The sequence below is a fragment of the Leuresthes tenuis genome, unplaced genomic scaffold, assembly GCF_036924035.1.
Source record: "Leuresthes tenuis unplaced genomic scaffold, fLeuTen1.0.hap1 SCAF_16, whole genome shotgun sequence".
Classification (NCBI taxonomy): domain Eukaryota; kingdom Metazoa; phylum Chordata; class Actinopteri; order Atheriniformes; family Atherinopsidae; genus Leuresthes; species Leuresthes tenuis.
The window spans coordinates 12,795,102-12,817,519 of record NW_027325370.1 but is presented as its reverse complement, the minus strand read 5'-3'; the positions used below and the strand labels follow the sequence as shown (position 1 = coordinate 12,817,519).

Genomic DNA, 22,418 nt, shown 5'->3' with positions numbered 1-22,418 from the left:
AAATAACAATAAACTTTACCTGTTTTTTCACAAATTGTCTGTTTTTGGTCAATTGTACAAGTTTGCTTTAAAATTTTTATATAATTTGAGGGGGGGTGGTCTAGTTAAAACAACGAAGAGGCAGTTGATCAGTTAGAAGTTTCTCATTACCTGGGAGGAGATGTACCTCCCATGAGGACTTGCTGCAGCTTGTAACACAGAGACGTTGCATATTTCACAACATATCTGGGGTTTCCCTCAGCCCCCTTGTCTATGTACCTACACATTTTATATCGTTAAAAAAGCTAAAAGTTCTTGAGATTTGAACATGTTCGTTACTCCAGGATACAATCATAACTGTAGATACAGTAAACACTTGTCAAACCAGTCGTAAATACAAAAAAATCCCACAGCTCACCTATGAGGCTTTGTAGGATTCCAACTCCCAACAAAAATGGTCGCGTTACATTGGAAGGAGTCCAGTTAATCTACTCCTATAAAATAGTTAATCCACAACAAGTCTTGCATCCATAAAGACACGTAGTCCGCTGCTGCACACTTTAGAAAGTTCCGTCAGACGGTGTCTCTACTCCAAATGGTTCAAGAACAGCTTTAAATTTACTTTGGACATACCTTTTTTTGAAATTTCTTATGTATTTTATAGGTGTTAAACTAATAGGATTACATTTAACAAAACATTTGTAAAGAAAAGACCGTTGTCTAGAAATTCAGACACTTATCAAACATACATTTTCCAAAATGCTCCCGCTGCCCTGAAAAAAACCCTCAAGTTTGAATTTTATTCTCTGTATTTAAAGCCAAACGGTTATAGTGGCAAGCGTAAATAAATGTGAATATTTATGAAAATATTGAGCAAGATTTGTTGACTTGTTTGCAGAAAAATTAAAATACACTTGTCTGGAACGTACTGGTCCCATCCCATAAATCTAAGTTACTAAGTTTTGCATCCTGTGAATTTCAGGTGGAATAAAAATGTTTCGAGGAAACCAAAAACTCCTCTTTGATTGGATCTATGGACCAAATTTGTACAAATCTTATCGTAGATAAAAGCGTGTATCAATAACTTCCTTTTTCCCGTAAGAGGAGTAATGGCCGGGTTTCGTTCTGGTCCTGCTGAACCGCCTCGCAGGTTTCCTCCACCTTCTCTCCACCCACCTCGCCTTCCCGCTCGGATCGTCTCCAGGGACGATCGGGTGCTCCTCTGAATCCTCCGGACTTTCCAGGCTGAAACCCAGACGGATGCGATGGGAGCGGTCCCGTCACACTCTGCTGCTCACACCTGTCTCACCTCATCCATCATGTGGCAAGCAGACGTTTCTAATTAAGACAAGAAAAGGGTGGATTTCCAGGCCTCAATTAGCACAACGGAAAGATGAGTGTTTTATATGTGAAACTAAACACCGATCCATGAAATACAGTTTACTGAAGCCAGATGCTTCTTGTACTACAGTCGTGTTCGACCCACCTCTTAACACAGTTTCCACAAAGTACAATCGACTTTTAAAGCACATCTGAAATAACTGCTATTGACCACAGTGCTTTACATTAAAAATAAAGATGATAAAAGGACAATAATCTCTAGACAAGTGTTTTAAGACCATACTTAAACGGGCTCTGTTGCTGGGGGGGGGGGGTCATTGCATAATTTTGGGGCAATAAATGCAAAAACTCCTCTGTACACTAACCTTAACTTCAGAATAACTAGAATCAAACATAATCTGAGTGATGTGGACCCCCACTCCTGGAGGATGCTTTATTTTTTAAAAGAAGTAAAAACAAAACTAAAAAAAAAACTTACAAATAAGACAAACTATCAGTTTAACAGTTTGATATTCTGATTATTTTTTTCTAGATCAAAAAATATTAGAATTAATGACCTCGTGGTCTGCACTTTTAAAACTAATACCTGGCTGCGCAAGTCCAAATATGCAAAGAGTCGGCAATTAAAAGAGTCTCCTTCAGGAGGGTAATTCAACTCAGAGTGGGGCAAAATACGTTGGCTGTTCCCAGCCCGATGCGTCTAAAGTTTAAAGAATATAAAGTATAAATAAAATGAGAATTAGATTGGATAAGAAAAAGTGATATTCGGTGATGAACCAAGAATGAAACTTGTGCCTGAAGAAAAACTAATTCCACAATCTGTGGCGATATGGGGCTAATGTCAGGCAGAGAACACGAGGAAATGGTAGTTTTTACATCTACAGTAAACGCACAGGTGGACAATTATGTTTCCTCATTTTTTTTCCTCACTCCCAACTAATACGGATGATACGGAGTCATTTATCAGGATGAACACATACATGTTGCCAAAGAGTACAGCGCATTCGAGCTCCTCTTCAGAAGAGACTCAACTCGATGAAACGGCCAGCAAACAGTCCGGATCCCAATCCGTTTTGGTAGTAAATCGACTGTTAGAGGAAGTTGGTACCTGATCGATGAAGAGTTCAAGCCTCAGAATTCAGTCGTAAAAGAGGACAAATTTGGTACCAACTGAATTCTTTTAGGTTCATGATTTCATCATTGATCCCCCTCTGATCTAAAATAAAAAAAAGCAAGCCCAAATCACTTTTAAAACAACTGATAGATGGAATAGTTTTACGTCATATCTGTGCCCCCCCGAATGAAATAAAACATCTGAATGAACATACAAGAGTGGTGACTTAATCCTTCTTTTCGTAAGAGGTGGGAGAAGATAGAAAATAGCGCAACATCTACATGAAACTAATGTGAAATCAGTTCATAATCTCCAAATTATGAATACACGAAACACACAAACCGCTCATCTAGACAGCTATAGTTGGTGTAGTTGGAAATTTGGGTGAGAGGGTCACAGGAGCTGTTTACACAACACAGAACATAAAGGTGAGCAAAGCGGCAGGTAAGCCTCACTCACAGCCAATATTACTGGCTGCTCATGAAAATTCAACCTAAAATACTTTTATGTCACATGTACAGATCTGTAGCTGCACAGCAAACATCTTCCATCTAATGCACAGACAATCCTGCAAAATGTTTCTTCAGAACAACCCAAACAGCTCAAACACTCTTTCAGAGCCAAACTGCACACCATTAACAGAATAAACCGTAAACCGTCGATTCAAATGTAAAAACATCATTCAAATCCTGTCAGTCGGCACAGGTCTAAAGCTTCACCTGACAACTGAAACAAAATGAGATCCTTTTTTTTTTTTTTGCTGAGTGGATTTAAAAGGAAGATGAGTAAAAATGTATAAAAGCAGTGGCTGTGTGCAGCAGGGAGGCAGCGGCCTAATGAAGGAAGGGAGGAGTTCTGTCTGCTCAGGAGAAGTGAAAGTGAAATGAATCTGTGGAGTATTTAAAGAGGAAGTTTGGACTATCAGAGCTGTTGACAGACTGCAGAGGACGACGCGCCGCTCTGAGACGCTGGTGAGCTCGACAAAGTTTCTCACTTTTCAACCTTTGTCAAACATTTAAAGAGTTAGAGCCTCTGTGGCGGCGGCTGGGGTCTTTTCCCTCTGCTCTCATTCAGCTTTCTTTGTTTCTGAGGGCCAGTTGTTGGGCTACTTCTTTACTTATTCAGCCTAAACTTCAAAACTCTAAATGCTCTAAAATGGCTTTCCTTTACTTAATGAACTCCTGGATGAATTTGCTTGTCCTGAACGCTTCCAACTGTTTCGAAACTGTTAAATATTTCATGTTGAAGCACAGATGAAAAACTGAAAGTATGTTGGAGCGGCTGTCTCCATTTAAGTCGTCCTATTTTTCAGGCTCAGGTTTATAAAGGTTAGCTTCAGATTTTAGAACATAAAACAGACTTTTGGGATGTAAATCTCTTCCTTTAGGTTTGCTTTTAGCCAGCTCCTTCGTTTTACCACCTTCAGCTCTTCCTCATCAGCCTGACCGCTCATACCACAACTTGCTTGCTTTCTTTTTCTATCAGTCTCAATAAAAGATAACACACAACAGGTTTTTCAAGAAAGAGCTTCATCATCAACGCAGGGCTATTTATAAGTGTGATACTGGAAATGTCAACCTCAAAACTGAAATGTACAAAAATGGCGTAAAACTGTAGGCCTGGCGTCTTTAAACCTGACCTGAGAATGGGAGACCACATCAGATATATGAATGGATAGTAGACTGTAAAGAGGAGTCACGCCGTCGGTATTTTGGGAATGTAATCTTGCTCCTAAATCTGTTTGCTCCGAAATAAAAGTCAGACGTGGGCAAGTTTAAATCTCAAGAGCTAACCAAAATAAAGGGGATGAATTTAAAAGCTCTATTCTTTGAAATGCCGGCTTCAGTTTTCAAATACATGCAGAAACCTGACTGATATCAGCTTTTCTGTGATCAGTGTTTGTTTTCTGGAACATTTAGGAACCATTCTGATCATTTTGCTACCAGTTTGTCCTTTAAGCTTCTGTAATAAGGCATTTCTTTGATTTCAAGGGATTTTTCATATATTTCCCAGCCTCTGATAAGTGCTAAATATGTTAATTGTGAATCTGATTATCAGCCAAATCAGATCTGAGAAAAGTACTACACTTTAGTTGATTTTGTAATAAGAAGCCAGACTTTATATTTAAATATACTTTAATGAGCCAATGCGACTCTTTACTGGTAATGTGAAAGTAAGTCAGCTCTGCTCTGTAAAGCCAGAGAAGCATCAGCATGTTTCTGAGCTATTACTGCCACAGTATTATTCAGCTGGGATCACTTCTCACTTTCAAATCAGTTTTCACAGAAACAACAAAACGATGCGAAAAAAAGAAAATAATCCAGAATACAAACTAGATTAATTAAGAATCTTTTTTTTTTTTTAAAGTTGAAATATGCCAACGATCAGAATTTACGATTATTTATTTACGATTTATTGATTATACATTTCACCAACTTAAGTGTAATTTTCTGTCAGTCTCGGTGTAGAGGACTCAGATTTAATTGGAAAACAGTGTTTAAAAATCATGCCTTTCCTTAACAGTTCATTCATTTTCTTTTCCCGTCTCTCTTTGCAGCACCGACCTAAAGTCCAACCATGAAGCTCGTTTCTGTTTTCTGTGGGTGGGATTGTAACGGAACCCATAATGCAGCTGTGATTCTGAGCCCCAGCTGGTTATGGGGTCCGTTTCCATCCCACAATGCACAGCACATCCCGAGCTGACGGGGCGTCCTACTTCCCACCGGCTGCAGGTTACTTCTGCATGTCTGAGGTCAAGGTCTGTTCAGGAAATTATTTGTGTTTTATTGTTTCGTAAAGAAAAACGCATTTAAAACAGTCAAACACAATGTATCTACAATAGAGAGACGCATCCCAGTTGACTCTTGAGTCTGTTTAGTCTTTACAATGTTACACCGCTTATAAAAGCTGCTCAACACTGGTCCTTTTGAAGTACACCTGCAGTTCAGCTGCCATTAAAGACCAGTAAAGAAAGTGAAACCAACCAGTGATCTGCTGCTGCAGCACATTACTGATAAGAGGTTATTGGGCTGTTGTTAATCATGTGATGACAGAGAGGCGTTTTTCTTCAATGACACGTTTTCTCCCGGATTGCTGGCACATTAAATGCAACCGGGAATATCGTGTCAGCCAAGAAGCACACCTGCGGCGACGCTCGAAGAGCCACAAGAGCACCGTTTTGGATTCTCCGCAAAGTTTTTGGTGCAACCGTCAAACTTTTAAATCAACCTTCGTTTTTTTTGCTTTTTTTTCTGCCAGTTAAGATATTTTTATATCCCACATTGCTTATGAACTGTGCTGCAAATAAACTTCCATTCACAAACCACTAAAAGAGCTTTTTCTTGACTACAGCAACAGTGGTGTGTTTATAGCTTACTGCTGAGCAGTGCTGGGTGAAAGATTAATGGGCATGACCACCTGTAAATGTCATCAGGCACTGAAAATAAAGGCTAAGCAGATCATTTCCTTTCCCACGAAAAGCACAGCTTCCCTCCTTTAGACCATGTTCACACAGCTAATTCAGATTGACCTCATGACACACAGATCTGGGCCAATTTTTCCCCCAAAATCCTCCTACATAAGACCATAGATTAACAGTATCTTCTAACTACTTTTTGAGCAGACAAGTTTTTCTGAAATGTCTGCTGATTGGCTCACAACAGTGTGTGGGAGGGGCCGTGTCCCCACAACTTGAATCATTTTTGCGGCACGATCAGCAATAGAACTGCTACACGTTATATTTTAACCGATGCCAACGGATGCAAAGTAAAAAGTGAAGAAGCAGCCATCCCAGCGTGAAAAGCTGTCAGGAAGTAAGAAACACTCTGATCCCTTCTACCAGTAAGATGTTATTCTATCGCTTCCAGTTCAAGTGAGAGGAACCTTTTGGTGTTTGCCTTAAAAACAGACAACTTCCAAAGCAAGTCCGAGAATAAAAGTTCACATGGACAGACTTCCACTTGTTAACATTATCATCTGAACAAAACTTTTACGAACAATTCTAAGTAGAAAAGCATTTCTTGTGACGTCATCCTGCTTCTCAGGGACATGGAGCGGGATGCACTCGCTTGTAACTGCCGTTTGAAGAAATGAGCGCCTACATTTCAGAGAATATTCCTCATCAACTGGATACGCGAGTCCTAACTTTTTATTGATCAAAAGAGGAAAAAACAAAAAACCTCAACATTTCAGAGACAGAAGAGATTTTATTTAAAAAAAATTGCAGTAGTGAAAAAGAAAAACAACCTGAAATACAAATGTTCGACTGTATGTTTTTGCACCTCAGAGCCACGGTGCAACATAGTGGCCACAAAAAAGTATTTGGACCCCATTTATAAAGGGCTCATGTTTAACCATCAGCACATTAAAGAAAGTCTCTGCTCCTAGAATTCATCTGGAGGTGAGAGGAACTTCAAAGGTTGTGAGCTATGAACAAGGATGCACAGGTGGGTCCTCTGAGGAAATCTTTCTGACATCTTTGATGTCTACAAGAGGGATGATGCACAGTACGCCATGAGGTCAATCTAATTAAATAGAAATAAATATAGCAGTTATTTAGCTGCCGTGTTAAAATGACAGCTTCAAAGCGACAATGTCAGCGTTTCACGCCACTAAACTTGACGGTCTGCTCCTTTTTGTTCATTTAAAATATCAGAGGGGCCAAAGTTGGTCCTATTCCATCTGGAAAAAATCTGAATTTCATAATATAAGAGGAAGATGCAGCCGGCAACATCAGCATCCCCCAACCTTCAAAGCCGTCATAGCTGCTTTGTATGTATTAAGTGGGAAATTTCTTTTTTTTTTTTGCAGTTCTGCGCTTTTCCTGACTAATAAATATCAGTGTGACCATAATATCACAAAACTTGAAACCAAGAGACGCAACGCAGTGGCCTGCTGTAAACTGTGATTCCCAGCACTGACCTCAGAGGTGAAGCGACTGCACCACACGGAGGCGAAGTGACAAATTTATGACAAACAGACGGGGTTTAGAGGGGTGACTAAACCTTTTACACTCAACTCAGTGTTCCCATTTATATTAAGTTCATCATTTGGGGTTTAGTCTAGTATAATACAAGCAAAAAAAGTGTCTTTTTATATTTACATTTCTTGTCTAATGCTATCGTAATGCAAAACTGCATTAAAATGTGCATTTAAGAGCTTCTTGTTAGACGTGGGGGTGCAGGGTCATAGCAGACCATTACTGTGCAGCATCATCGTTTCCTAAAATAAGATTCATTGTCATTCTTCATGATTTGTGCCTTCTCTGCACCGCTGTCAATTTTACAGCTGTGAACTTATTATAAAACACAGTCACGTGAGCAGAAATATCAGCACAGCTGTGGTGTGAACATGACCTGGTTTTCAACCTGCGTTAGCTACAACTGAGCAGACTTGAGGTTAAAGGCAAGTGTCAGTGAATTCATTTCCTTACACCGACATATACAGTCAAATAAAACCAATGTGGGATTAGGCACTAGTCAGCTGGTGGAGGAGAGATTTAAAAGTGTTCCACGCACAAAAAAAACAAAACCAAAAACAAACCCTGGTACTCCTCACACAGGAGGAGTCATTCAGCGGCTGGAGGAGGCTGAAGGTGAAGGGAACCTGGACAGTATTCTATCCACCAGTTCAAGGTTCCTCTCGTGGTTTTCTCGACTGATCCTTTCGTTCATGGCCACGAGTTGACTCATTAGATTGTTCTGCATTTCCCTCTCGTGGTTCATTAACCTCTGGAGACGGGCGTCCTCTTGTGCCTGCATGATGGCGTCCATCTCTCTGAGCTGGGCGACTGTTGCTGACACCAGAGTGGAGACTTGCTCCATTACTGTCGTTTTCCTCTTCTTCGCCGGAACGGTGAACGCTAGAAAACCAAAGACAAAGACCAGTCGCTCAGCACCAGGACAGGATTTAAACAGGACACTTCTGACACTAAATATGGAACAATTGCAGCTTTGACTGGTCAGATTTACTCCTCTCAACATCGCGCCTCCATCTAATGCAAACATCTTCCAAGCAAAGATAAAGACACAACCTGTAGATTATCTAAAGGACTGAAGAAAAAAAGTGCATCCAACACAGCAGATACATCCCGTGGCTGTTTGTGGCAGTAAAGAGGGTTTTAAACCTCGCCCCATGTAAACTTGCATGCAAGTTTGCAGCTAAACTCCAATCCCAAACTGCTCCACTGAACAAACAGACACAGATTCAGTTTGCTTACTGGCATTGATGGTATGCAGCTGTTCTGGAGGGCTGTATTGTTCCTCTTCATCCTCTGCCTCCACTGGGCCCAAATGCTTATCGAGCTCCCTGTCGTCCACTTCGTCCCAAAGGCTGACCACGACCTCCTGGTGCTCGTCGCTGCTGGTCGGGGCTGACGGTGGAGGCGGAGGCGCTGGCGGCGACGGCGTCCGTGTCGGGGTATGGTCCGCCATAGCGGGTGCGAGCGGGGGCGTCGGGCTCCGCTGCCGTTTCACCGGGTTTCCCAGCGGCGAAGTGGAGAAAGCTCTGTGGCACAGCTCGTAGAAGAGCCAGTCGACGCGCTGGTTGCCGCAGCGCGTCTTCTGCTGGTGATACTTCAAGTACTGCTTTCGGAGCGCCTTCAGTTTGCTGATCACCTGCATGTGAGACCTGTGCACCCCCCTCTCCGCGAGCAGCTTGGTCATCCTGCTGTAAACCACCGAGTCCTTTACCGTGCCCGTGATCTGGTTACGGATCATCTCCGACCCCCGGATAGTCAAAAGTTCTCTGATTTCGTTCTCCTGCCAGTTGTGCATCTCCCCTTTTGTGGCAAATTGTGCCGCTGAAGCGTATAAACTTACTACAAACACCTCCCTTGTATATTTGCGCGGCTCTTTACATCACATTCCTGCGCCGGAAGATGGCCTCCCCCCCTCAGTCAGATGATGATAACATCATCAACAGAAAAATACAAAAAGGTGTCAAACAGCGGAGACCAAATATGACGAAAGTGATGAAAATCCGACGTAAAATAAGCACGTGCGCGACACTGGATTCATTCTGGTTTCGGTGACTTGTATATTTTAAGTGGAAGAAATGATTCACACCAAATTTAAGTATTCACACTTTTCTTCTCTCTATAGTTTAAATTGGGCGAGACGAGGCGAAAAAGGTAGATTTTATTTACAAGGAAACTTGCATTGTAAATACTGGATTTAAAGATACAAACAAATTAAAAAAAGGTATCGAAAGTTTTTAAATCGATTTTTCTGAACCACTCAAAAAGGCTCTCACATTGTGAAAAACAAAAATTATTGGCACTCGTTACCAATATTTTGGAACAGAACATTTGGCCACAGATGGCAGCTGTATCCAAACGTCTTCAGTGGGATTTGAGTCAGTTTCTAACCAGATTTAATACAACAGTTCATTACTTCAGATAGTTGTCCTGCTGAAAGACCCAAGGCCCTTGACCTAAAACATATTGGATCGCACCAATAATGTCTCATCTTTTAAATTATTTTATCAAACTCAACCACAAAGAGCTCTCCTCCGGTTTCTTCTGTTTATAGAACGCTATTCAAACACCAGTCTTTCCTTTTTTGAGTCTCTCTTTCAATAGTTGGGTATCCCCTCTTGGTCTTTATGGGGCCCCTCTCCAAATTCAGCCAAGTCTTCCTGAAGCTGTTCCGATATCTTGCGTTTACTTCTTAGCTCCCCACCCCAAAAACATCTTCAGTTTCATGACTATTAACTGTTGAAACATAGCTTTAAAGATCTTTGGTTAGCTATTATTTTATCTTTTTTAATTATTATTTTATTTATTTAACTCCTGTGAAATACTTTGTACAATCGGCCTTTTTCTATGCAGTACAATTGTAATTCATTGCTTGAATTAGGTAATTTGAAAACTAAATCAGAAAGTAGGCAACATAAAAGGATTTTATGTGTTTTGGTTTTTTTGTCTTATTTCAATCCATTTAATGGGTGGCAATAATCTGATTTCCAGGTCAATTCTACACCTTTATTAGAGTCACTTGATACGTTGTCACTTAAAACCTTGATACGTTGTTGAGGTTCAGCAACTTGTTGTGCCAGTAATTCTGACCGGGACTGTATAATCCCTGCAACCGGGTCAGTTATTTCTGTAGTTCAGAGCCAAGTCGGAGATATGGTTTCATCGTTAGCAATCTTTCCACAGCTCATGCGTAAAAGTGCAACACCAAAATAAAGGGGAGCACATTTAAGCTTCTGTTAATACAGAAAACAGCCATTTAAAAATTCATGCCACGCTTTAACTTTTGTAAAATAATCAGTTGTAATTAAACATCTTTTCTCTTATTCTTTAGAAAGAACTCAGTCACAAAAGGCCACAGAGACCATAAGTGTCCACACACAGCCCTAAATCTGGTTTCATATATCTAATGAAAAACTGCCAACATTTCTAAATTAAATTTCATTCATCTAGAAAATTTGCCAGGGTTATTGGCATTTTCTATAAAGTTGGCAAAAGAGGCCACCTTAAGAGAACACAGTGAATCATTCACTTGTAGTCAATATTCAAAAGACATTTAAATCAAGGCAATGTAATACATCAGAACACAAACCAATATTTTGTTTGATACTGTAACATACGATCATAATATATTAATTGTAAAGATTAGTAGCAGGTCTCATGATCTCTGTCTATCTGCAATTACTTCAGCTCTTTAAGTAATTTTTATTCTTGTATTTAATCTGCACTGCAATGACAAGAATTTCCTTTGAGGATTAAGATATCAGTTAAAAAAATAAAAGGTAACCAACAAAAACAAATATTCAGTGAGCTGCCAGTAAACTTGCTACATAACGATGTGCTGTCTCAAGTTAGTTATGCTGTTACAGGAATAACTGCTACAAGAAGGTTTGTGTAAAGGCATTTGTGGTGTAATATATCAGGGCATTATGTGGGAGTTGTGTCACAATTCTCTGGACTATAAGTAGAGGCAGCTCAAAAAGGTGTCCACTTATTTGTGGATACATATTGTAGTTACCGCGCATCTCACTGGGTGGCGCAACACTAGTCCGACACAAAAATGTACCTCGGGAAGAAACATTGCTCCCATTTCATTAGTTCCGCAAAGAGTAAACAGCCAATGCAGTCCCCGTTTACAGCTAATACCAAGACATCGACCAGTGATCGTTACGGCTGGAATAACGCAAGGCCAGCGCAGTCTGCATCGGCCCAACCAACGTCCCGGCGTTTTCACAGATGATATGAACACGGTGTGAATGTGTTGGTAGCAAGCTCACCTGTTTGTGCTGTGGCGGTGATGGAGAACACCGAGCAGCTCTCGCCCCTTCGGATCACTCCTACCGTCCGAGCACTCAGCTCTGCGCTGCGGGGGAAGCGTGAAAATGTCCACGGCTCGAGCCAAGGAAACGGCGACAGGGTCTTCCCCGACCCAGAGAAGCTCTGGTTCAAGGAGAGCAGCGCTAAAAACCTGCGGAACAGGGACTTCTTGTCGCCGACCACGATGCTTAACACGCTGTTTGCAGACGGACAGGTTGGTGTGGCTGTGGCTGATACCTTCAGGGTTTAGGGGGCATTTAAATGTCTCTATGCTTATTTTATAGTGTCTCATATAATCTAATTTCACAACGACTCTAGTATCACAAACTAGAGCTGTGGGTTAAAAAAAAAAGAAGTCATTATTCATTAACTTAAGTTACACGGCGTAACAGACATACCTCCACTTACTCACAACGGTTCATTAGCATGTTAAAGTTCTTAGCCCCAAACTCCACATTAATTATTCCGCTAAGAGATGTAGTTCCTCGTCAGGTGTGTATGAATGCCAGGTTTAGTTAAGCGCAGTAATACTGCGACATTCAATGGGGATCCGAGGTGTTTCAAATTGTTTGGAACAACAGCCAATGGGAAAGGAGAACTGGAACTATTTACTTTAGAGTTCAGCTGGTTCCTTCGGTTCGTCTTTAAAACACTGTTTAAAGTTGATTTGAATCGTCCACCATTTATGAAAGGACACTTACAGTAACCAAATGTGAATACTTTTCACTGAAACGTCACTGAATCAGACATAATGGCTAAATTGATCAGAGGTCGCTGAATTTGCTCCATCACGATCGACCAGACACCAACAGCCTGCAGCTGTAATTATTAACCCATGTGTGGCAGACACAATATGGGTCATATGCAAATTAAACCCGATGTTTTGTTTGTTTGTTTGTTTGTTTGTTTAAATGCCAGTAGGGCCTAAAAATATGTCTTCAGGAAGATTATCTGCGGTGTGGATGTTTATGTATCCTTGGGGTGTGCTAATGTTAATGCATTTATGCCGCATCAGGAGCATTCACAGAACACATCTAATGTGTTTATGCATTAAATGTGCAATATTGTTTTTCTTGCAGACACCTTTAATCTGATATTTTTGCACTGAGACCAACTGTGACGTGCATTTTTTGCAAGACTATAAGCACATAAATGGGAAAGACGTTTTTCAGTTATACTACTGATGCATTAAAAAGAATATCAACTGCATACCAGTAGCTTGTATCAGAAAACTGCTCATGCTTGCAAAATTCATATTACCCTGAGTTTAAGACTTTCTTTCTTTACACATTGACTCATACTGTGTTTTCAGTCGATGCCACTGCATGAATCTGTAAATGTTGAATCCACCCAGGTTCCTCCTGCAGTGATGTCCAGAGTCCTTTCCCTTCGTGGCAGTGGGGTGCTCCCTGTGGCAGGTGGGGAGGTGATGGGCGAAGGGTTAAGGCTCCGGGTGGACCGGGCTGCAGCGTTCAGGGCCGTCTTGGCAGGAGCAACCACAGAGTACTTAAAGCCCTCATGTCAGAGGGAAGGTTGTGTGGTGCTGAACTGTCCTGCACTGCACCCTAAACCCAACACACCCACTCCTGACACTCTGAGTCTGGGCCAGCTGAGGACTGTTCTGTTGACTGACCACATGGGGGCACTGCTGAGAAGACAGGGGTGAGTCTCAGGTTAAATTCCAGCAGAGCAGCAGGTTCTTGTGAACAGAGCACTGCATGAAAGGTTCAGACATTTAATTTTATGTAGTAATTCGGTAAATGGTTTGATCATGTGACCTATCCTCCCCTGATGTAGATTTGCAGTATTCTATTGCCCCAAGCTTCCCGAAGACAGCGAGATCATCACCTTCCTACGAGCTCTTGGAATTGATTGGCCAACAGCAGCAGCTAACAGGACGAATGAGGAGCGGGAAGAGAAGATCCACAAGGCGCTTGAGAACTCACCATACAGAGAGAAGGGAACAGAGAGAGGCAGGAAGACCAGCGGAGGGGGAGGGAGGAAAGCGGAGGAGGTGGAGAACGAGGGAGCACTCTGGATCAACTTGAAACGAGTTTTCCAAGAGGAGGGGCTACTGGGATACGATCCCAGCCTTGGCACCTGCACAGGTTAGGTCAAGCAGGCATGTTTAACTCAGTGAATTGATTGTAAGCAGGGATGCAATTTAAGAACACAATCTCCTCAAATTTTTGTTTATTTTTGTATGAAAAGCTTAACGTGATAAACCCACTTTTTACTTGGCAGTCTAAGATGTGGGCTTCCGCTTTCTCATCTTTTAATTATACATAAATGAAACCTACTAAATTAGACTGAATATCCTATTATCTTCTCATTACATTTCATGTTTCACTTCAGTCATGTTTGACAGATGGTAAAATCGCTTGTTAAAGTTGCACCAGAAAGACATATTTAAAGGTCCGGGATCAGATGAACCCAGGTTAAGGTTAGAATAGCCACCCATAAGCAATGCTCCAAGAAGTAAAGAGAATGTACTGACAAGGCAACAGACAAAATGTCACTGATCAACACAACTGTCTTTTAAAACAAAGAAACAAGAAGTTGCAGCAAACAGCTGTACAACAAATTAAACCAAAAGCAATAACTCAACATCCAATAAAAGCACAGTAAAACACAACGTATGCTCCACAGACCCCCTCTGCTTATGTATTTAGATCTGATTGGTCAACATCAAACCATCGAGAGCCAGTAATAAAAAAAAAAGCTTATATAAAAACCTGTCATAAACAGAGGCAAACAAGAGTGTTAAACCATCACACTTTCTTGTTCCTGTCAAAAGATGAGCAGCTGTATTTTATTCCAGATAGAGACGACTGCTCTATAACCGTATACAAAGAACTGCCGTAATCTGATGGATCATATTCTTGAATAAATAAATGAATACACCTTCTTATAAGAGCTGCTTCTTGGCTGGGCCTGAAGTCCTGTCTTTGTTGTAAGGTTTGATGATAACTTAAAGGAAATCATGTTGTTTTAATTAAATAATAAACCAGAATATACTTCAGTGTACTTCAGTTAGCTGCAGGGCCTCTGAGGTGATGTTTGGCCATTTTAATTTAGACCGAAGACAAAGTCGGGTTAAACGTTTCCTACCGCTTGATGTGTTGATGGTTAATCTAAATGTCTCTCAGCTCCAGTTTTTAAAGGACCGACATAAAAATGATATGACCTAACTAATAGCTGGAAATCTGTGATAACCTCTGATGTCGGTACGAGAAAAAGATTAGTAAGATCACATTGGTGTATTTGTTTCAGTTCACAGAGACAGCATCTCCCACCTGGCACAGCTGGACTTATCCACTGCTGACTGCACAGTAAGAAAAACAATCACACAATCACATATTGCTGATTTCTTTTCTGCTCATTAAAACATCCTCGCTGTCTCTTTTGCAGGTAGCCATGGTGACAGCGTTACATGTGACTTCCTGTCAAGATGAGTTCCGCCAGCAGCAGATAGCAATGCTGTGGAGAGCCAGCGGGGCGACACATATGCAGGTGACCAGCCTCACTTTCTTGCACACATGATGATTTTTTTGTGCATTGTTCCTGTTTTTTTTTACCTGTTCTGCTCTCTGTGGCTGCAGAGACATCTTGTGTGTGGGCCTGTGAAGACTCCTGGTTCTCACCTCACTGCTGCACAATACCTGCAGTAAGACATCACTTTCTTTCGCCATGTCTCAGCACTTGTTCTTTCTTACGTCATTTCCACCTTTTGTCAGTAGGTCATCTATTTCTACTCTGCCCTCAGTCCCCACTAATCTTCCCCATCGTTTCTCTTCCTCCCCTGCAAGACAGATGTCTGTCAACACAAAAGGAACAAATTAAGATCTTCTCTGCACTCTAAAATTTCAGCTCTGCACTAATCAAACTAAATGAAAACAGCACTAGTGGGCACTGATGGTGCTGTTCTTGGTGTCTGTGTTATCGCAGTTTATCTTAAACCCAGCTGTCTGTACAAATGGGGCTTCTGTTCTTTCACCTCTCCTCCAGGCTGAGAAGAGGTCAGATGAAGGAGGCCTCAGAGATGAAGTACGGAGATCAAGTAGAAGGTGTGTTCAATTAAGAGCCTTGCTCCTGTGTGTATTTACATGCAGGCTTAGTGCATGTATGCCCCCTGCTTAATGAAAGTAACTTGATTTCATTGAATTATTGTTTGAACTATTTATGAAGTTGGTTAATTTGCATGAAATGATTCTTCCTCCTCCTATAGGCCAGACCTGGGATGACATCATCAAGGTGATGACCTCTGCCACGGTCAGATTTGAGCTGCTGTCAACTGTCCACACAAGTCCAGTAAGTCAACATTTTAGCTCCGTTTTCATTCGACTGTGCCAAGCAGCTGGTGCTGTGCTACATGAGTGGTGAAGGATTGTGTATTTCCACAGATGCTGACAGTAATTACTCAAGTCTGTGTTTCACGTGCATGTCAGTACAGGATGACTCTCTGTAAGCAGAAAAGCTACTTCAAGCTACTATGATTTAATTAATGGAGTCAGAATGATTGACAGCCCTCTGTTTAGGTGACGCTGGATGTCCAGAGGGAAGGGGGCGTGTCAACCAAAGGGCCGCGTGGAGGAGTGTTTGTGATGTACAATTGTGCCAGACTGCACACTCTGTTTGACAGCTACGAGAGAGGAGTAGAGAAGGGTGAGACTTCAACTTTAATTTCTCTGCAAACCAGCTGTACAAACAAAATGTACAATGCACCTCCTCGCTGTCTGAAAGACTTTTCCTTTTCTTTAAGTACGGCCTATTCTATTCTATATGTTGCAAACTTGGCAATTTTGACAGAAGTTTGGAGGTTAGGGTCTTTGTGGTGAATTATTATTATTACAGTTTATGTGAGCAGAGAGAGCAGGAGAGAAGCAAACAAATTTAAAGGGCTGGTACAAAGCAGACTACTAATGCAGCGCAAGTATGTTATGAATGTGCTAATTAGCCATAATGCCAGCTTGCAATATTTTGTAACAACAGTGGTATGTATATATATATAGCCCTCTGAGAGCTATCGGGTGCTAACAAAACCACTTAAGACAACTGAACTCAGACCCAGAACAAGGAGAGATTACTGCTGACGTCTGTACATTACACAGTAGATGATGTTTTCATGCAATTCTATCATCATTTATGTAACTGCTTATATATTTACCTGCATTGGACAGGGAGTGCTATGCTCTTAACAGCCATTTCCTGACACCTTTTTGCACAAAAGTGACATGAAAACTGTAATCCACATCCATTCCTTGTTTAGTGATTTTGAAGAAATCTTAAAGCTACCTTAACTTTTGAATGTCCTTCCGCATTATAGTTTCAACAGAGCACTGACAGGTAAGCAAACATGTGAGCAAAATCAGCCACGCATCATGCCAACACTTAGAATTTTTCTCTTGTTGTGGGTAACATTAGGAAAGACTCCTGCACGCCGTCTAACTGCTGCAAGTTTTAAAGGGTTTTCGGACGATCTTACGCCATTTTTCCATTCTTATCTCAGATGAACCACATTCAGGTGTGCAGAGAACATTCTCTGAAGATACTTGAGTAGATCCTGTGGGTAAATTGACAATTAAAATGAAAGAAATATACTCCGTCCTCAGTTTTGCAGATTGTGGGAGGACATGATGTCTTGTGTTCGCTTTTGCAGTCTAAAATAGAGCATGTAACGTTTTGTTTTCTGCTGAGAGATTATAGAACGAGCAGAGATGTTTCTCGCAAGGAAATGGGTGGCAGACTGCGGCAGTTGCGCCTTCTTATCTGCTTTGGTACTATATTTGAAGGCATGTAATTTTTCTCATCAGTAAGGACTATTAGAGGTAGAACAGCTCATTTTGCCAAACATTACTCATGTATACGAATGCACTGTGTGGCACTCTGGGACCTGAAATTGAAAGATTTTCCTCTCAGTGCACAAGGCGGCTTTTCATTTATAAAAGTGCTATTGTTGTTGCCTCAGAATATATCAGCACATCATATGTTTATGTTTATGTATTTAGCAGACTTATTTATCCAAAGCGACTTACAAATGAAGATATAACAAGCTATAGAAAAAGCTAACAATAAACTACATAGAAGGAACCCACTAGTCTATGGATAGGGTGCAGGCATAGAAAGAAGTGCAGAAAGATAAAGTGCAAAGATAGAGGGGGTAGGTAAGTACAAGGTAAAGGTATATATTTGTGCTAAAGACAAAAGAGAAAACCATTATTATGAGATGGATTGACATTGCTACCCACAGTTAATAAGTCAATAATCAAACATGTATTTATTTTCTTATTCCAATCTGCAGGCCTGTACCCAGAAATCCCTGAAGGCTCCCAGCTGGACTTTTCTGCACTGAAAGAAGAGGTGCCAATTCATTCTCTTCTTTTTTGTCTCTCACTTCTAAAATGGTTCACTTTTTGAGTCCTAACGGTGTTGCGGTGTTAACCGAGCTGTGTCGTTGTTTTTACTGACAGGGTGAGTGGCTTCTCCTGTTCAATTACCTCATTCCCTTCTCAGAGCTGCTGGACCAATCGGGACAGGTGCTAGATTGTGAAGGGGGAGGGGCCAGAGTTAACATTAAGACTGAACAGGTATGCATAAAAGCTGAAAACCCAACAAATGTGTCCACTAAATGAGAGTTGAGGACGAGGATTTTTATACAACTCATAAATGTTTGTGTCCCTCAGATCTGTAAATTTCTCGTGTCTCTCAGTAAAGACTTCAGTTCGTACTACAACAGAGTCCACGTGTTGGGGGTGAGGACGCATTCATGCTTTTTGTGTTTGTGTATTTCAACATAGAGGATGTTACATGCCATTTATACTGTACCCATAAAAAAGTGGTTTATATTTGTACTCATGTGTGTAAATGTACTGATATATTTAAAACCACACAAGGTTTTTCTATGTTAATGTCTGTATTATTTAGCTCTACGTTTTGTTTGTTGCTTCTCCCAAACAGACTAAATCATTACCATCTTTTTTTATTTCCTAGCTTCACACGTGCCCTGACATTTTCCCTCTTTCTTTCCAGGAGCCGTTGCCTCATCTCTTCAACCAGATGTTTTGTCGTCTCCATTTGCTGAGAACGTTGAGGGAGCTCTACCACAGTGCTCTGGAGATCCTTAACCTTCCCCCAATCAGGCAGCTATAGCCTAAACACAATCCTCCTATTCCTCAAAGTTAGCTTTACCTCCACCACCTGCTCCCCCAAACACACTTTTCCTATGTGCCGTGTATCCACCTGACACACTCACATTTCAGGCATTGTCACCGCTAATTATCAGATTTGACACACTCGCTGTGTTGCTTCTTTGTCAGTGTAGCTGGACATACTGTAACTGAATATTCTAACAACCTCAGTACCCATCAGTGCTAATGTGTAAGAAAAGTCATTATCTGCCACAGTCTTGTTCAGTTTGATATGGGCCAAATTGTCTTTTCTTTCTGGAAGACTTGAGCTGTTTATATAAAGGAATAGTTTGACATCTTGCTTCAGATGATGAGAGTATAGCTATCACCCAGATGTCTTTACAGTAAATCACTGTTAGCTTATATAAGCTTAGCTTGGCAAAAAGAGCCAGGCTCTGTGCCCAGGTTGCACAGTCCATTTACCAGCTCCATTTAAATGTTACTAATTGGCATATTATATCTTCATTTGTTTAATCTGTCAAAAAATGACTTAAGAGTAGAAAATAATTTAAATGTTTTGGACTGATACGATCTGAAGGCAGCTTCAGATCGTATCAGTCTCGCCCTCATGGTGAGGAAGTTAGTATGTCAAATTATTCCTTTTCGTCATTACTCACTAAAAGCTTGTGAAGATTTCCTTATCAAGAATCGGAGTATTAACACCAAATGGACCAATATGTAGTGTCTCAGTGAAGCTGAGATGCTTCTTTCTATTGAAGCTCAACTTTAATAGATTTATGTCTTAAGATAACCAACAAAACTGAACCACTTGTTAGTGACGTTTACTCCGATTTTGGTGCCAAAAAATAATATTGATGTACATGTCCTAACTAATCTGTAGCAAGATTTGTTTACTTTCTAAAACTGCCTTATATGACGACCCCTCCACTTAATGCCACTAAAGACCCTTTTTGACAAACAGAGAAATGGTTCGGGTCATGTGTGCAGAAGAGGTTCTGGGCTTTATTTAGTTGGTTTGAAACCTAAAATATTCACACCTAATGTATTCGATCCAGGCTAATATTACATACAGCTGTGTTCTGGTCCAGCAAAAGAGGGGTTGTCAGTCCAGATCAAGCAGATAAGCAAAATGGAAAGGAACTGTTCATCTGTTGGAGACTCAACCTTTAGTGAAAATAATGTACATTTGCTGAATTTCAGGAGTTCAAAGGTGCTAACTGGAGACGACAGTTGCACACAGAACTGGTACACGTTGTTGAAAAGTCCCATAACTGTCTCTCCTCTTTTAAACACCTGCAAGTGTCTTAGTCACTGCCTAAAGAGAAAAAAAATAAAATAAAAAAAATCCACATTGTTACTTGTTTTCCTTCGACATTTCACGTAAGTTAACGACCTTGTAGTTATCAATGCCACAGATATATTTATTGTCAGTTTAAATTAAAAAAAAAATCGAGATCTGTACAGAATACATATTCTGCTTCTGAGTTTTAATTGATGTGTTCATGTGAATATTCAGAGTCTTTCATTTAGCCACAATTATCCTGCTTGACAAATCAAAGAAGTTGGTGTAACAACCGTTTATAAGTTATTGACAATATTGTACACTAGCAGTATTTTAGGGCTTTGAGCCACAATTTTAGAAAATGCATGAAATGGCATGAAAATAATGGAGTAAATCATTTTATGCTAAAAATCCTATTTATACACTTTTGGAGGGAAGAAATAAAGATTTAAATGAATCCTTCGGTGTGACCTACCGTCTGTTAAAATGTGCCATAGCCTGTTTTATCTTTCCGCTACTTTCTGTTAGAGTGTCTTATGTCAAGATGAAACTAAACTGATGTATTGTACACAAACATCTAACAAACTCTCTTTGCACTGCATGAAATGTTATTTGACACGTGTAAATGTATGGAACATATATGGATTTTTTTATTTTTTTTTAATGGCCTCTTTTCTTTTTTGTTTATTATAAAAAGGGAGGATGCTGATTTATTTACAGAAACTTGTTGTCTGTCGCTATAATTACAACAGTATTAAAGAAGGGGATATGCACAAACTTCAGTACCTTTTGTCTTACATGCTGCTTATATTGGGTGAATAATATTAATTTATATCAGCACGACTTCTGTTTTGCTGCCACATCTTTGCCTCTCAGGCCCTCTGACCTTCCCACACATAATTTTTTCCTCTCTCCATCCTTTTTCACATCTTCATTATATCCCTTTATTCCGACTATATTATAAAATATTTTCACAATACAGAATCAAGATTGGAGACTGGATGGCTTCAAGTTAACCTCCATCATTTTTTATAACACTGTTAAGCTAAGAGCGAAGCAGTGAAAAAATGTTTAGAAAGCATCTTTCCTGGTGTGCCCGCTGCACTACACCCCAGTGGAGTCGAGGGAGGGAGGACGTGTGGATGTATGGGACGTGCAAGTGTGTGTGGTGATGATTGGGCCTGGATCTGGGACTTGCTGTCGCCTGGCCTGCTTGTGCTTCTCCCGATGGGGGGGGCGGCGTTGCCTCTCCCCGCTGCTCGCGACTTCACCCACCTGTGGGCACGTCTTGACTCCCAGGGCACTTGGCCAGGGGCGCTGGGGCAGGCGCTGACCCACTGTGTGGCTGTCTGGGGTGCTTGGCCCTCTCGGGTATTGGGTGGGGCCTCTGCCGGGGGTTTGGGGGCGCTCGGGCTCCTGGGGCCCGGGTCCGGTGCACGGCCCATGTCTGGGGCCTGGCGGGGTTGGTGGGCTGTTGCCACTGGCTCCCGGGGGGCCTCTGCCCTATGCTTATGGGGGCTCTGTCTGCAGTCTTCTGGGTGGATGCGTGGTTGTCCCTGCGGTGGGCTTCCGGGGTTCTGTGCTCCGTGGGGGCTGCTGGTGGCCTGGGTCTTGTGGCCCTCTCTGCCTGCTTCTGATTGCTTGGGGGGGCTGTGGATTGTGGCTCTGTACACTTATACACTCATAACTAAGCACGGTTATCATGTAGGACCTGTGCCATGGGTGTTGCATGTTCTCACACACACACACACACACACACATTCATCAGTCCAGTAGCATACTCGCTAAGCAGTTGATGTGTTATCCTGTGGTTTCAGGTCATCTATATCCACAGCTGTGTTATATGCGATTGCCGCTTCTTGTGCTTGTTTTTGTTTGTTTGTGTTTGTTTTTTCTCTGCTTGTCTGCTTTCAGGTGCTCCTGGCTGGATTCCCCTCAGAGGCCATGGATTGTTGTCTGTTTTGTTTTTTACAGGTGTAGCAGCTGGTTGTCTGGTTTTTGTTCTGTTTCCTCTTCTTCTTTCCTTGTCCCCCGGTCCGGTTCAGCTCTATTACATGTTATATATTGGAAACAAAAATAAATAAATGGGCATCAAGGGGAGCTTTACATTTATAAAACTTCCCTTGGCAAAGCAAATCTGTTTGGCATAAAAGGTATTCAGACTACAATTCTGCTGCCCTAATGCTGGACAGGACAAGGGGGAAAAAAAAAAGCATCTTTCACACATCCAAAATAGTCATGAGTATCACCTGCTTATAGGGAAAA

At 41.2% G+C, this 22,418-nt stretch overlaps 2 protein-coding genes across 2 annotated transcripts; one reads left to right on the top strand and one right to left on the bottom strand.

Moving 5' to 3' along the window:
* Window positions 1-6,364: 6,364 nt before the first annotated feature.
* On the bottom strand, window positions 6,365-9,521 carry LOC140271550 (uncharacterized). The gene is made up of 2 exons (XM_072366811.1): window positions 8,652-9,521; window positions 6,365-8,294 (listed from the first exon to the last, which is right to left on the bottom strand). The coding sequence occupies exons 1-2, from the start codon at window positions 9,205-9,207 to the stop codon at window positions 8,005-8,007; spliced, it is 846 nt and encodes a 281-aa protein (XP_072222912.1). The 5' UTR covers window positions 9,208-9,521; the 3' UTR covers window positions 6,365-8,004.
* A 1,908-nt stretch (window positions 9,522-11,429) lies between these two features.
* Window positions 11,430-20,932, top strand: dalrd3 (DALR anticodon binding domain containing 3). The gene is made up of 13 exons (XM_072367355.1): window positions 11,430-11,937; window positions 13,078-13,385; window positions 13,521-13,831; window positions 14,997-15,055; window positions 15,135-15,236; window positions 15,326-15,390; window positions 15,732-15,790; window positions 15,952-16,034; window positions 16,262-16,388; window positions 18,025-18,083; window positions 18,194-18,310; window positions 18,407-18,475; window positions 18,753-20,932. Exons 1-13 carry the CDS (start codon window positions 11,704-11,706, stop codon window positions 18,870-18,872), a joined length of 1,713 nt encoding a protein of 570 aa, XP_072223456.1. The 5' UTR covers window positions 11,430-11,703; the 3' UTR covers window positions 18,873-20,932.
* Window positions 20,933-22,418: the final 1,486 nt, after the last annotated feature.

Bases quoted from the DNA above. Each gene is read 5' to 3' on its own strand.
- LOC140271550 (XM_072366811.1), bottom strand. From the start codon at position 9,207: ATGCACAACTGGCAGGAGAACGAAATCAGAGAACTTTTGACTATCCGG. The intron at 8,295-8,651 runs GTAAGCAAACTG...TTGGTTTTCTAG, and splicing joins GCTGCATACCATCAATGCCA to CGTTCACCGTTCCGGCGAAG.
- dalrd3 (XM_072367355.1), top strand. From the start codon at position 11,704: ATGGAGAACACCGAGCAGCTCTCGCCCCTTCGGATCACTCCTACCGTC. The intron at 16,389-18,024 runs GTGAGACTTCAA...TCCAATCTGCAG, and splicing joins CGAGAGAGGAGTAGAGAAGG to GCCTGTACCCAGAAATCCCT. The intron at 18,476-18,752 runs GTGAGGACGCAT...CTTTCTTTCCAG, and splicing joins ACAGAGTCCACGTGTTGGGG to GAGCCGTTGCCTCATCTCTT.